The sequence below is a fragment of the Eptatretus burgeri genome, chromosome 16 (genome assembly GCF_056783735.1).
Source record: "Eptatretus burgeri isolate ZD-2024b chromosome 16, Ebu_testis_v1, whole genome shotgun sequence".
Taxonomy (NCBI): domain Eukaryota; kingdom Metazoa; phylum Chordata; class Myxini; order Myxiniformes; family Myxinidae; genus Eptatretus; species Eptatretus burgeri.
Window position 1 is genome coordinate 54,719,742 of NC_140976.1, and position 15,133 is coordinate 54,734,874.

At 43.8% G+C, this 15,133-nt stretch overlaps 1 protein-coding gene and 1 long non-coding RNA gene across 4 annotated transcripts in view; one reads left to right on the top strand and one right to left on the bottom strand.

The window, feature by feature from the left end:
- LOC147011088 (uncharacterized) overlaps nt 1-6,831 on the bottom strand; it is a 42,210-nt gene extending 35,379 nt beyond the window's left edge. The window contains exon 1 of the long non-coding RNA XR_015052577.1: nt 6,638-6,831. This is a non-coding gene — a long non-coding RNA (uncharacterized LOC147011088). The remainder of the gene's footprint in view (nt 1-6,637) is intronic.
- LOC147011089 (rab proteins geranylgeranyltransferase component A 2-like) overlaps nt 1-15,133 on the top strand; it is a 39,055-nt gene that overhangs the window by 917 nt on the left and 23,005 nt on the right. For all 3 annotated transcript variants that reach the window (XR_015052576.1, XM_085860520.1, XM_085860521.1), the window contains exon 2: nt 9,151-9,217. Coding sequence is in view for 2 of the 3 variants with exons in the window: in XM_085860520.1 (XP_085716646.1) it covers nt 9,151-9,217 (67 nt within the window). In the remaining variant the exon portion in view is untranslated. The remainder of the gene's footprint in view (nt 1-9,150; nt 9,218-15,133) is intronic.

Here is a 15,133-nt window from a genome sequence, read left to right on the forward strand (position 1 = left end):
AGGAGGGAAACCACGGGGTAACCTTTCCCAGGTCAGATTGCGAAAGTGTGTATCGGGGTGATGCTGAGATGTGGTCCACCTGCCGGTGGTCTCTTTGGATTGAAATCCTATCCCGAAGAGAGGATGATCACCTGTCTTATCATCTGAGCTCAAGAGATTGAACATCGGTATTGTGGCAGTCTCAGGTTCGGAGACCGCGTAGTGGTGAGATCATGACGGGTGGTTACGCATACTATTGGTCTGGTCGTTCTGATGGTTACCATGCCCAAGGAGTTGCTGTAGCTGTGTCCAATAAGCTGACTCCAATGATAATTGAGGTCATCGAGCATTTTATAAAACAAAGGATTTGTCACTGCTTGGGTGTCATTTCCATGGTCTCCGTATATGCTCCGACTGAGGTGAGTTATCTCATCATGAAGGACACATTCTATGGTTGATCAGTGCCCCAGGAGAGATACTCTTCTTGTCTTGGGGGATTTAAATGCATCGACTGGAACTGATGGGGATGGTTATGAGACGTGTGTTGGTCCCCATGGGTCTGGAACTGTGAACCAGAATAGCACTAAGTTCCTTGACTTTGCAAGAAGTCATGGACTTAGGGTGGCCGGTTCATGGTTTCAACGTCCACAGGCTCGTCGCTGGACTTTGTATTCCGCTGGTGGTGTGGCAAAGAAGATTGACCATGTGCTCGTTGATGGTAGCTGGAGCATGATCCAGAACAGCAGGCTCCACCAGAGTGCTCAGTTCCTCAATACCGACCACAGGCCTGTGGTAGCAACTCTGAAGTTGCACCTTAAATCCGGGAGAATGGTACCATCCCAGCCAAGGCTATATATTCACAAGCTCAAGGATGAGAGGGCAGCTGAGGAGTTTACGAATAGGCTGACTGGGGATTTGGGGGGTCTGGTTGCTTTAGGGAATCCTTAAGAATTGTGGAATGCCTTCAAGACCACCATCCTTGACGTTGCTGGTGGATATCTTGGAACTCATTAGAGGGCGAGGAAGAATTTTCTCTCAAGGGACACTGGATACCATCAACCAGAGACGCCAGGCTTAATGGCAGAGCTGAGCAGTTTAGCGAGTTGAGGCGTAAAACTGTACGTGCGCTGATGGTGGACAAGGAGGCCTTTGTGCGAGGTATCAGTGAGGGGGAAGAGCATCACCTGTGGTCAAGTGATTCTCGTCCTGCTTCCAGGGCAATTCGCTCATTGTGCTCCTCCAAGACCTTCCCTCTGTGTACTGCAGTTCGAGCAGAGGGTGGTGGGCTCTTGACAGAGGAGTCCGAAGTGAAGGCCCGTTGGCCTGGTTACTTTGAGCGGCTGTACCAGGCTGATAAACCAGCTGCCAAATTGGATGTCGGGGATGTTGCTATCCCTATTGCTGACCCTCCAATCAACTGTGGTCCACTTTAATTTGTGGAAACACAGACCACGGGGAACCGGTTGAAATGTGGTGAAGCTCCTGGGATCTGTGACATGCATGCTGAGCTTCTCAAGGCTGGTGGAAATGTTGTAATCTGCCTGGAATACAGGCATCATCCCAACTGACTGAAAGAGGGCTTTGTTGTCCCTCTCTGGAAAGGGAAGGGTGATCGCTCAGACTGTAACAACTACTGAGGGGTGACGCTGCTCTTGGTGCCGGGCAAGGTCTTTGCTCGAATAATTCTTGATAGGGTTCGCCACCATCTGCTTGAGCACCAACGTCCAGAGTAGTCAGGCATTACACCAAAGAGGTCAACGATTGACCGTATCCTTGCTCTTTGGGTCCTCACCGAACGCAGACGAGAGTTTCGGCAGGGGCTGCTTGCAGCCAATGTTGATCTCTGTAAAGTGTTTGATTCAGTGAATCGGGATGCCCTCTGGAGGATTCTTGGTCTTCGTGGGGTGCCACCAAAACTGATCAATCTGATGTCTGAACTATACTCTGGGACTGAGAGTGCTGTGAGATGTGGTGATGCCATTTCTGACTTATTGCCATTTGTTACTGGAGTTTGGCAGGGGTATGTACTGGCCCCCACACTTTTCAGCATTTGTATGGACTGGATTCTGGGGAGGATGTCGGAGAGATAAAGCTGAGGTGCATCGTTTGGGAATGTCAAGATCTCTGAACCTGATTTCGCAGTTGATGCAGTCATCTTTGCGGAGACTGGATATCCTTGTGGGGGCCTTTGAGGTGCTGAATGAGGAGTCGGAGCTGCTGGAATTACGGGTTTCCTGGGTCAAAACTAAGATCCCGGGTTTCGATGACATATTGTCTGCACCTGTTTGTGGTGAGGATGTGGAGGTCACGGAGAGATTCACTTACCTTGGCATTGATATTCATGTCTCTGCTGGCTGTGAACCAGAGGTCAATAGACGTCTGGGTCAGGCCTGGGGAGCCATTGTTTCACTGGATCATGGTGTGTGGCACTGTCCGTACCTGTGCACGAGGACAAAAGTCCGAGTCTTCAGGTCCTTGGTGCTTCCATTCTCTCTCTACGGAAGTGAGACTTGGACTCTGAGCAGGGAACTGAGACGGAGACTTCATTCCTTTGGTGTCAGATCTCTTCGGAGAATCCTTGGCAACCGCTGGTCGGACTTTGTGTCCAATGAACAGTTCCTAAGAGAGACTCAAATGAGATGCGTTACCTGTATAGTCTGTGAACGTTAGCTGCAACTGTTTGGATATGTGGCTCGTTTTCCTGACGTTGCTCCTGCTCACCAGATTCTTTCAGCAAGGGAGCCTCATGAGTGGAGGTGGCCAATGTGGTGACCACGTGCCTCGTGGTTGCAGCAGGTTGATCAGCATCTCAAGGAGATTGGGATGGTCTCGGCATCTGCCTGGGATTTGGTCAGACTGAGGCCCCTGGACTCCCGGTGGAAAGCTGATGCAGTGACGTGCTACTCTGGCGCATGCTCCCATACCTGACCTGACCTGCCAACTTAGCTCCACTCATGGTGGATTGTGGATGGGGTCCTGCCAACTTGGTACCACTCATCGTCACTTGGGTTGAAGGGAATTTCCAAACTCGGCACCACGACCAAATACCAGTCTTACGGAGGTGAGAAAGCAATGTTATTCACACAAGTAACAACCGTGCGGAACGAGGCAAAACCATACCTTTTTCCAATTAAGCCCCTGCACAGTAACTTCGTACCCGCTCTGACCCAAGGGTCTCAAGCACATACTGGCGTGACCACTTCTTTCCTCTCTTGATCATTTCATTTACGTATTCATGCATTCAATACAATTCCCAGTGTTGTACATGATAAACAGGTGAGAGTAACTGCCTACTGATATTGTGGCTGAGTACAAACACTTAAACAAAGATCACAATTACTTAAGTAGGTAGTCAGTGGTCACGGATATCATATACCAACTAGTCAGGTAATTCTGCCCCATGTGACAGTATCTAGGCAAGTATTGTGACCACACTATGATCCTAAGCATCCAAAACATCATCCTTGAAGTGTTTGGGCTGGTAGCATGGATGGCTGCAGCATCTTGATGTACAGCAGGTTGGGGACATTGGTGGATGATTCTCACTGGTGTCACGGATGGCCTCAGTGGATTGGGAGTGATCTGGTTAACAGGCGTCAAGCTCGAAGGATGTATCAGAGGCACTATCTGGTACTTTGCTGATAGGGACTGGTGATAGGACTTTGGTGATAGGGACTAAAACAGCACCGGTGGCAGGTTTGGACAGCTCATGTGGGATGTATGGAGGGTCTGGTGGTCTTGACGCTGCTTGGAGGAAAATGCCCTCGGTGTGCAGTGAACTGCCACGTACCTGATTTTGCGAGGGAGTGGAGGTGTATTTTTTTTCAGTAGTCGGGGACATTGTAGCACTTGGATTTTTTGACCCGGTAAGCTGCACTCCTCAATTGGGACCCCACAAGTTTGCGTTTGTTGCACCAGGGTCCATCGATAGTGGAGACGAGTTGGTGGTTTCTTGCACATGACTTGTTGCGGTCAGAGTACAGATAGACCAAATCGTCGACTTCCACCGACCATATTGGGCCCGATAGCCTGCATGGGTGGCTTTGATTTCTCACTGGGGATGGTGGTGTTGGGCTAATATCATTTGCAGGTCAGCGAAAGGGATTGTTGATTGGTGAACTGATCCCGTTGGCACCACATCTCATGGGCTGAGGCCCCGTGCACAAATTTGTGAATTCAGACTGGCAGTTGCCAGTGCGATTGTTAGTGGGGTGACTGGTCCTCCCACAAGCTCCTGTCGTCGAAGTTTGTCCTCAAATTCACGAAGTGCATTCTCGGTGATGAGGTTTTATGCGACCAATCTCAATGCACATACGATGATGTCTAAGAAGGTCATCATGGACCAGACGTGTGAAGCTGGAAGCCCGATCGGTGCAGGTGGTACATCAAATGTAGGGTTCGAAGTAAGCAGTGGCCCGGGTGCTAAATGCCACCAAAAACCCCGTCAGCCACCAAAACCTTGGTCCGAGGTGGCCCGTGTGGCCACTTGTGTCAAAATCTTCAAGATATATTCTTCATCGATGTGTTTGGTCGTTACTTATCATTATGCAATCTCAACCAGCTGAACTTGCCATGAAGACTACAGGTTATACGACAAAGGTTGCGGCGACTTCATTTGTCCCCCTCACCTGTAGTTACGAAGGTGCGATGACCCAAATTATCTTCGTAAATGTGGACCATGTAGCGCTGCTTTCGAATGTGGTGGGAGATGCTATGAGTGACACTTCAGAACCCTCAGTTGTATCACTAGTAAGAAGACTGTATTATTTTCACACTCGGTGAGCCTATGTTGCTTTCGAGTTTACTTGACTGCAAAACATCCGGAGGAATTCCCATGTTTTATTGCCCTTTTCCGCCTTGGCAAGCTGTGTAATGTGTAGCATCTTGAGTGTCCGTTCCACCTTATCGTGGAATTTTTCGAAGGCCACTTCAAATGGCAAAATTAATAAGAATAATGATTGCATAATAATAACATTAACATTACAAAATAATAGTATAACAATAATTGGCATTAATTTAAAAAAAAAAAATGTGGAGCCCCCACCCCCCCCCCCCGACTGCTCCCGTAGATAAATTTCAAATTATTTTAGGTGAGTAGAATAACGGTAACCCCCTAATCTCACCCAACACCGCCAGCCGTGAACACAAACTCGCGCAAAAAGCTCATCCAGGGGTGTCCCGTTACCAATCAGCTTGCCAAGCCAGCCGTCCCTTATGAACCGTTTTGTTGGAGTGCTTGCTTGGGCGAATGCTCTCCAAGCTGATTGGTTATGTAACACACCCCAGCCAGACTGAGTTTGTTTGCATGCCCCTAACGCCGCCTCTGGATATCGAAGCAACGCTGCGAGCTTGCAATACGAATGCATCACATCATTAGCCGCATGCTGGAATGATCTAAAGCATGCATGCTATTGCACAATACCCAAATGTACAGCGATTTTATTATTATTATTATTATTATTATTATTATTGGACTTCTGATTAGCTGTCTAATTTTTGGAAAGACTGGAATGACCCATTTGATCACATGGTGCTGCGACTCCATCTTAGAGAAGACGTGCACTTTGGTTTTCCATCGTGTGGCATTATTCACAATTAACGTATTGTTACCACCGCAATAGAGGTGGTCAGCGGGTTTGGTGTTGGTCCCCTTCTCTCGGAGATCACCAAGGACGCGGCACATGAGTTCTTTGAGTGCTGTTTCTGATCCAGGCATTCCCATCGCGGATCTTCATGGGGAGGAGGACACTCCTCCGAAAGGAAAGGCGGTGCCATTGTTGGTTGTTGGGGCACTTCACCCAAGCTCAGTGGCTGTATTTGTCCCGACTGACAGTCCAGTGTTTTATCTCGTGTAGTCTTCTGTCGGCCTATGCCCATGGATGTGTACCAGCTCCATGATGAGCTTTGGATCCTGTTAATAAATAAATGAATTAATTTTAAAAAAGAACAAACGATCAAAGTTTGGGATTTTTTTGGGAGTAAGGGAAGGGACATGCATGGTTTTGGGTAGGAGGGGGTGGGGGGGATCATGGAATGGTACCAAAGAGTTCCACTATGTTTGCATGAATCCCACATTTATGCCGCCACCCCCTTTACATTGCTACTTTTTATTTTTCTTCACCATTTATTTTTCCTTTTGTCTATACTTGTTCGTGCAATTTATTGTTTCACCAGGATTAATCCTTGGCTTTGTTGTGAAATGTCGGTGTTATTTATTGCAGACTATCCTATTTGCATATGTTATTTTGAAGATTGGTGCTTTGGATGCATAAATGCCAAATTAAATTGTGTTGATGTGTTTGTTGCCCACATCTGAGCACATAACCCGTGATGCTGGGATCAGGGGGTTCAAATCCTACATACTATAGCAACCAGGTCTGAACCCAGATCGAATCAAGTTACTGATGGACGAGTTTTAATTGTTCAGAAGGCGGACAATGTCACACTGAACGCGTGAATCGTCCTCCATGCATTCACTCTCGGTCGTACGCACGCTTGCCCACCTCCTGCACACATTACTCATTACTGTTATGCTCGTAACTTGTCACGCCAGTGATGTCATCATTGTGATTTGTATATTAAACCAACATCCAATCTGTCGTGTCGTCGTTATATCCCAAGCAATCGCTCTGTCACACGATGAAATTGCATGGCTTACCAAAGGATGTTCATTCTGACTGCTGGCAAACAGAAACTTTATTGCTCTCTTCTTCTGCGTCCACGAATGATCACTTATCCAATCACCGTTGATACTTGCGTGGACCACTGATTGGATCCAATCTGTATTGCTGCTGAATGTCAGCATCTGTCTCATTCGAACGGACATCTGATTGAACGCTAGAATTTGCCGGATCGCTCGACTGCTTGGGGTGTGGGGTAACTGAGGAGGGAGGGGATGATGGAAAGATAGTGGGGTGGATTATTGATGCAATTATTTTGTAACGTTGTCAAAAAAGTGACAAATGTCACAGCTTGAACAAATTGTGGAGGTGTGGATATGTCGCAAGTCGTGAGTCGCTGTTCATCGTCGCATATTTCGAAACCCACAGTTCGTTTGCTCGATCGGCGTTTCAGCCCAAAGTTTAAGCATCATATATAGTGTAGTTGATAGTAGAAAAATCGTGCAAATTATGATACAAGCATCAAATTTGGCATTTCTGTTCTTCAGGGCTTTCTGATCAAATCTGCCCGATTGGCCATTTGAAAATCCAAATTTTGAAAAATTTGAAGGAAAAAAAAAAAAACTTCAAAAGAATTTGAAGTCACAGCTGGCTGAAATTCTTGAAGAGCAAGTGAACATCCCAGACAGAGAACCAAGGGGAGATGCAGTCATCGTTGATGGCTCAGCACTTATTAATGCCCTACCTCCACGCACTTAAAAGATATTTGATGACTATGCTAAAGAAGACATCATCCCAAAGGTGGAATTCTATGGTGCCAGGTACGAGAGGGTGGACGTAGTGTTTGATGTGTACAAGAAGTCAAGTCTGAAGTCCGAGGCAAGGTCGAAAAGGGGGCAAGGAATCAGAAGAAGAGTGACAGGAACCAGTAAGACCCCAAGTAACTGGAGAAGCTTTCTTCGAGATGACAGCAACAAGACTGAGCTGTTTCACTTCCTTGCAGAAAAGATGTGTGAAGCACAGACGACAAGCACAGTCATTGTCACAAAAGGAGAAGATGCCATTAGCAACACAAGGAAGTCACTGGGTGCTGTGTCTCCATGTTGTCATGAAGAAGCTGACACTCAAATATTTGTACACGCCAGGGATGCAACGACGGATGGTAGCAAGTCCATTATCATAAAGGCTAATGACACGGACGTACTAGTCATAGCAATATCTGTACTGCCATCCTTACAGGAACGAGGTCTTGAGAACATGTGGATTGCTTTTGGCCAAGGAGTCAAGGCGCGTTGGATTCCAGTGCATGAGGTAGTTTCTGCAATAGGGCCTGAGAAAGCTGGAGGGATCCCATACTTCCATGCGTTCACTGGATGTGACGTCGTGTCTGCCTTCCACGGAAAAGGGAATGAAACTGCATGGCAGACTTAGAACGTCTTTGATGATGTTTCTGAAACATTCACCAATCTCAACCAGCATCCAACATTGATTCGTGATCTTGACTTTTTTTTGTTTTTATTTATTTTTTTTCAAATTTTTCAAAATTTGGATTTTCAAATGGCCAATCAGGCAGATTTGATTAGAATCCCCTGGAGAACAAATGTGCCAAATTTGATGCTTGTATCATCATTTGCATGATTCCTCTCAAAATTACTGTTATCTGCCCCACTAATATGGGGCCCGATGTGCCGCCTTGCCTTGGGGAAAACTATGCACTAATATTTTCTGATGTTGCTTTTCTGCAATGTGAACATTACACTTGTGCATATAAATAACAAGTAGGGTCACCCGATCAATATCGGGTTATTTTGACTTCCGTAAGCCGTCAAGAAGATTGATGTTTGAAGATGTAGCAAAAACTTAACCAGAGGGCACCATTGGGCAAAATGGGCCCATTTCCTTGTTTGAGGTCAGTTTCTCCTCATTCTCATGTTGTTGTTTTTTCTTCTTCTGTAATTTGCAAAAGTACATACACACAGATGATGTTTGGATGTGTGTGTGTGCACACGTGGGGTGTGCCCATGACCTGACCCTGGCCACCCCCAGCATGTATGCAAGATTTGGAAGATATTGGGCAAGCGGTTTTTTTATTTATTTGTTTTTATATGATTTTTAGACCTATACACATAATTTCCTGATGGGGGAGGGGGGAGGTAGGTAGTTGGGGAAGGGTTGTGCCCATGGCCTGACATTGGGTATCCCCAGCATATATGCAAAGTTAGTCTCGGCCACACACACACACACACACACACACACACACACCCAACATCTAGTTTTCAGGGCTGCACTATGCGAATCGGCATAGATGTGGATCTGATGTGGCATGTGAAAACTCCGATTCGCTATTGCATACAATGAGTAAAAAATATCAGTCACGCTTGCAGAAAGACATTATGTGAAACAGTTTTGTTTCCTTTCTTCTCCAAACAGTTTTGGGTATGTCCACCTCTTGCAAGCAATCTTCAGCGGATAGGTGTAATTATCAGGGGCTGTTCTCAACCATGATGCATTGAATTTTTTTTCTCTTTTTGCGTGCTGGTTTATTTTTCAGGCTTACCCGAAGCGATTGTTGCTGCCGCATGTGCACGTGTTGGACGTAGTGTTTTGCATTTGGACAGGTGAGGGAATCTTCTTTCCTTGTGCCTTTCTTGCAACATGTAAATTTGTATTTTTAGATTTATTTTGCTTGTATACTTTCATATGAATTGCAAGGACATTAGTAGACGATGGACAAACACATATGGGATTTTAACCTGGATTACCTCGATCCTGAGTCAGGGGTTCGCATGCGAACACAAACGGGCCGAACCACATGACGATTCCAACACAAAGTGCCAATGGGCATGCAGCGAAAGGACTAGCGAGGTGATGATAGGACGGGTAGGTGGCATACTATAAAAGGGATTTAGGATAACTATGAGGATAAATGGGCTGGCAGGATATCCTGCACACAAACATGCAAATAAAAAGACAGACAGGGGTGAAAACAAAACCTTCCACCTTCGGTGGTGGAGGTAACAAACTATACAAAACAAAATTCATTCCATCCTGTTCTCATATTGTCACAATAAAGGTTTGCTGAAAATTTGATGACAAACTAAAATGGTAAAAAGTTGTGGCCTGGACGCACACCGAAGCTCAAATAGGGAATAAATAAAGAAACACTAATAGTGAGTAAAGAATAATTAAACACAGGAAAGAAAAGAAATTGAAGGACATGGATGCCATGGAGAGGTAAGGGTTCAGCGTAGGGCTACAGGATTGATTCCGGCCCTAGCTAGACTCAGCTATAAGGAGCGGTTGAAGGAGACAGGGCTTTATTCACTAGAAAGGAGGCGGTTAAGAGGAGATATGATGGAGATGTTTAAGATAATAAAAGGTATAGATAAAATATGTGAAGATGAATTATTCAACGGAGGTGACAGAACCAGTGGCCATAGCTTGAGAGTAAAGAAGTGGAGAGTTAAGATGGTAGCGAGGCAGGGGACTTTTACTCAGAGAGTAGTTAATGCATGGAATGGTCTCCCTGGAAAGGTAGTGGCAGCAGAAACAGGAGATAAGTTTAAATTAGAACAAGTCTGAAGACGACAATGGTTCACGAACGGTATTTGACTATGTAGATTGTTTCAGAAGTCAAGGATGAGACAATGTGATAATGTTTGACCAAGTTATAAAAATGATCAACATGATGTGGTACGAGTGACAGGTTATTAGCTGCAAAATGTCTAAAACCTGGTTTCGTTCAACAACTTTCAAATTTTGACCTTTGCATAACCTTTAAAGGTCACAAAACAATGTTGTGGACATTAAAATAAGGAAACAGGATACGTGCTATAGCTTATTGGAATTAGTTCGTCGAAGAAGGTCGAAAACCCGGTTCGATTCCCACAACTTTGAAAATTTGACCTTTGTGAACTTTAAAGGTCAACGGTCAAGGATTATGACCTTTGGTGCAAAACATCCTCTGGAACATTCCAGGAACAATATAACATCATATAGGCTACATGCCATTTCGCACTCCTCGGATTATCCATACTTTGATGAAATCAGCGTAAAAACAAACTTGAAGGGGGTGCCACGGGCAAGGTGTTCGAGATAGAGCAAAATGGTTTCAAGACTTTAGGTGGGGAATGACCTCAAGATTATGCATAAAAAATATTGTCACACCAGTTCTCAAAGTTTTGGCGGTCGTATGATTTTTATGTCAAAATTCGCAATTTTCTAAGTTCGTGACCTTGTGACCTTGACCTTGGGACGAAAATGAAAAATCGAGCTCTGTGGGGCTATGCAGGTGCCATTGGGCTAACCAAATACCGAAATCCCTGTCAGATTCGACAAACCCGCTAGGAGAAGATGCAAATTGAAATCGGCTACCCCCTAAAAACGCATGTTTTGGGCTACATCTTTTTTGGGCGTGGCTCCGCCCATACTGGGTGCACCACGCCCATTCTCAGGAAAACACAACTAGTCATGATATAAATCTCCCACCAAAATTTTTATCAGGATTGGATCAAAACCCACGAAGCTATGCTCGGGACAGACATAGACAGACAAGCCGGTAGGCGGAAATGGGTTGTCGACTACCCAATAGAACCTGATGCGATGGGCCGGTTTGATGGGGAATGACCTGAGGATTAAGCACAAGAAAATTCATGATTCTTGCTTCAAGGGTTAATGCTGCAGATTGTTTTTTCGTTAACATACCCCCACATTTAGAGGTTTTTCGGTCGTTGCTAGGCAACGGAGGGGTCCATAGCAACAGTTCTTTCTCACACATAACTAGGACATACCATTAACCTACCATACCAGGTTCATGTATATCTGACTTATAGTCTCTGAGATATAACAAACTTCGTTTATTTTATTGTTTTCGACCAGGATTCATTCAAAGTCTATCTTCTCCGACAGTTTTCATAGGATCCGGCTGGAAATTTTTGACAATATGGCTGAATGGACTGCCCACAGTTGCTCATTAGGTCGACATGCAAAACCCCATACGTCAACTTTTTGTGACCACCATTTGGCAACTACCTGAAATTCTCACATATTGTTTGAAAATATAATAAAGCTTATACCTTAAACTCGACAATCTTAAAAGTTGCGCATTTTTTAGAAAAGTGAGAAAATGTGCGAAAAATGATACACTTTCTGTAATGATCGTAAACCAATCAGCTTCTTCGTTCGATTCGCGTTTTGGAAGATGATTCCTCTATTGACCAATCACGCACCTCTATGGATCTATGGTCCAGAGCAGAAAGTGCCTAATCAGTGGAAAAAGTTTTTGTCGTGCAGTCAAAACAAAGAAGCTCTAATTCGGTTCTTCTTCAAGATGTGGCAGGATCACCCAACTTTGTTTCATGATGTCAAACTAATCATGGCCCATGATGAAGAATGTCATTTATTGCAAAATGTAGATGGCACAGTCGAGATGAAAGCTATCAAGGAACTTGAATGCAACCATGAAGAAGCAGACACCAGGCTATTCTTGCATTGTCAATATGCTGCTGCATCTCTTCCTTCGTCTTCCAGCAGTACACCAGCAATCATCATAAAGAGCCCAGACACTGATGTTTTTGTTATTGGTGTAGCCAAGGCTCATCAAATTCAGGCCCACTTACTCTTTCACACTGGTAGAGGTAACAACAAGCGCACACTTGATGTAACTGCTATACGAACTCATCTCGGTGACAGTGTTGCGGATGCCCTCATTGGCCTGCATTGCTTTACAGGATGTGATTCAACAAGCTGTTTCTATGGGCGGTCTAAGAAGAAAGCCTTGAAACTCATGACCGAATCTGTTGATTTCCAAGCAGTCTTTCAACAGTTTGGTGCAACATTCACCGTAGAAGATGGTCTGGTACAGTCAGTAGAGAAATTTGTTTGCAAACTGTATGATCAGGATTGTTCAAGTGTCAATACAGCACGGTATAACAAGTTCTTGATGGGCACTAAAGCAGAGATGAACATGCCTCCTACACATGATGCCATGGTGAAACATCTGATGAAGGCAAACTACCAAGCAGGAGTACATACCAGATGTTTTGAACAGTTTCCCAGTATCCCCAGCCCACACAGTCACGGATGGAAAGTAACAGATGACATTATAGAGGTAGTCTGGGGTGATCTTCCACCTGCGCCCAGTACTCTGCTTGAACTTACTCATTGCAGTTGCAAGAAGACTAGCTGTGAGGAACCCAGAGGTGAAGGAAAAGGTCGGTGATCGTGTCGACATCACAATGTAAACTGCACAGATCTATGTAGATGCCTCAATTGCCAAAATTTAGCTGAAGGCGGGAATGATGTGGAAGGTGATGATGATACTGACAATGAAGAAGACTAGAGGCTTGAGAGCTCACCGAATGAGAGCATGGACTTGGCATGTCATATTCCTCCTCCCAATTCAACTGTAATTTATTACTTGTGAGCACTTTTTGTCAATTCTCCAGTCACCTATAGGCTCTGCTTTTCAACTGCATTAGGTGAAAATGTATACAGTAATCAACATTCACTTTAAAGAGATGAACAGTTGTACATGCATGTATACAGGCGTAACAGCAATTTGTCATGTAATTAGTACCAATGAATGTTTTTAATATTCAGGGTCTTGATGTGACGTGTTATTGTATTCGTATGATTTCTTTGTCATTCCTGTGGAATGGTATTATATAGTCTGCTTGTATGTTTCGATCTATACTTTATGGCTTTATCTGAATAACCATTAATGTCACTTTTATTCAATTTAACTTGATGATATGCAGCTGTCTTGCCATTGTATGTGAGTTCATTTTCTTTTTAAGCTCCGACACGATTCAATTTATGCAGTCATTAACAAGAATAACTTAAGACAAGCTGAAAATGGATTTTGAACCATTTATGAAGTCACTTGTAGATCATGTGTACAAGTTACATATAAAGATTTGTGTTATGTCATACAAATAAAATACCATGATCACAACCTTATTTACATGTGTGGATACATATTATTATTTTGTCAAAATGGATGTACTGTAATCCTACTGAAGTGTGGAATGGTGTCTGTATGTGTGTTTGTATGTGTATGTGTGTGTCTGTGTGTGCGTGTGGTGTGCGTGTGTGTGTGTGTGTGTGTGTGCATGTGTGTCTGTGTCTGTGCCTGTGAGGTATGATGGGCACGAGAGAGGAATGTGGAGGGGCAGATGAATAAAGCTAAGATGAGGGAGATATGAAAAATCAAGTCTCTTTGGTCGTATAAATTAAAGTTTAATAATAAAAATACAGATATGATAATCTATATAATCTATATAATTTATATTATATTAATCATTAAAGTATCACAAATGCCATACATATACCCTTTCCTATCATTTAACATGCTTCAAGTTCAGGCAACATCTATTCTTCATAACGCCACACCACCCTTCCCTATGTAGTTTGCAAAAGTGTTTGTGTAAGTGGAAATATTTCAAGTAAAACAAAGAAAACGCTCTTAAAAGGTGTAAATTTAAGTTCACTGTCTTGTTATTTTCAATCAAGATTAGTTTCATCATTCTGTAAATCAAATTCCTTCCTTCATAATGAATGAGCAGTCTGAATACACATAGACTTAAGCATTGTTTCCAAGATTAGACTCAAGAGGGCGACATACAGAATTATGAAATATTAAAAGCATAATAACACATTAATGTGCAATTTTCAGGCTTGACAATTTTGGATGGTGGTTATCCATATTTTTCTCTACCTTTGTTCCAAATTTCAGGTAGTTGCCAGGTGGTGGTCACAAAAATCAAAAAATAAAGCCATTTCGGTTGTATGCATCCCTGCCTACATGGCCCAATTTTTGATTTTCGAAAAAATTAATTTTTTATGATTTTTCAAAAATTTCAAAGTCCCGTTGCTCGGCAACGGTGGTGTCCATAGCAACGGTTCTCATTTGCACGCAACTCGGTCATGGTATGAATCTACCAACCAAGTTTCATCGAAATCGCCATTGTATTAATGGAGCACTGGACCGAACAGAGGGACAGACAGACAGACAAGCCGGTAGGCGACATGGCTGCTCGCTCTAGATGGAAAGCTAGCCGACGCGACTAGCCGATATTCATGTACATGCTATCAATCAATTTAGCACAATAAATATGATTATCACAGCCCTCTTAGTTTGCGCCCAGAAACCCGCCTTGTGAAATTTCAGGCATGTTTCTAAAGAGACTAACAAATGGCAGCCCTGGTAATTCCATTTATCGATTCGCTAAAGATTTTATTTTTTATATGATGCTGTAAGACATTCTCCTTGGGCACAAAAAAACAGGTCTCTCGGAGGTCCAGTTTCGGAGGTATTGATTTTTTTTGTACAGTCCACAATAAGTGTACAATGTACGATAAAGTATTTTAGCTGTTGCTAAGCAACTGAGGAGTGCATAGCAACCATTCATTTTTGTGTACATGCTAGCCACATTGTACACATTTCACCCAAGTTTCATCAAAATCAGACTTTCTCTTACAGATATTCGCAATTAACCGTTTCTGAAATGTTTGACATGTATTCGCCCAAAACC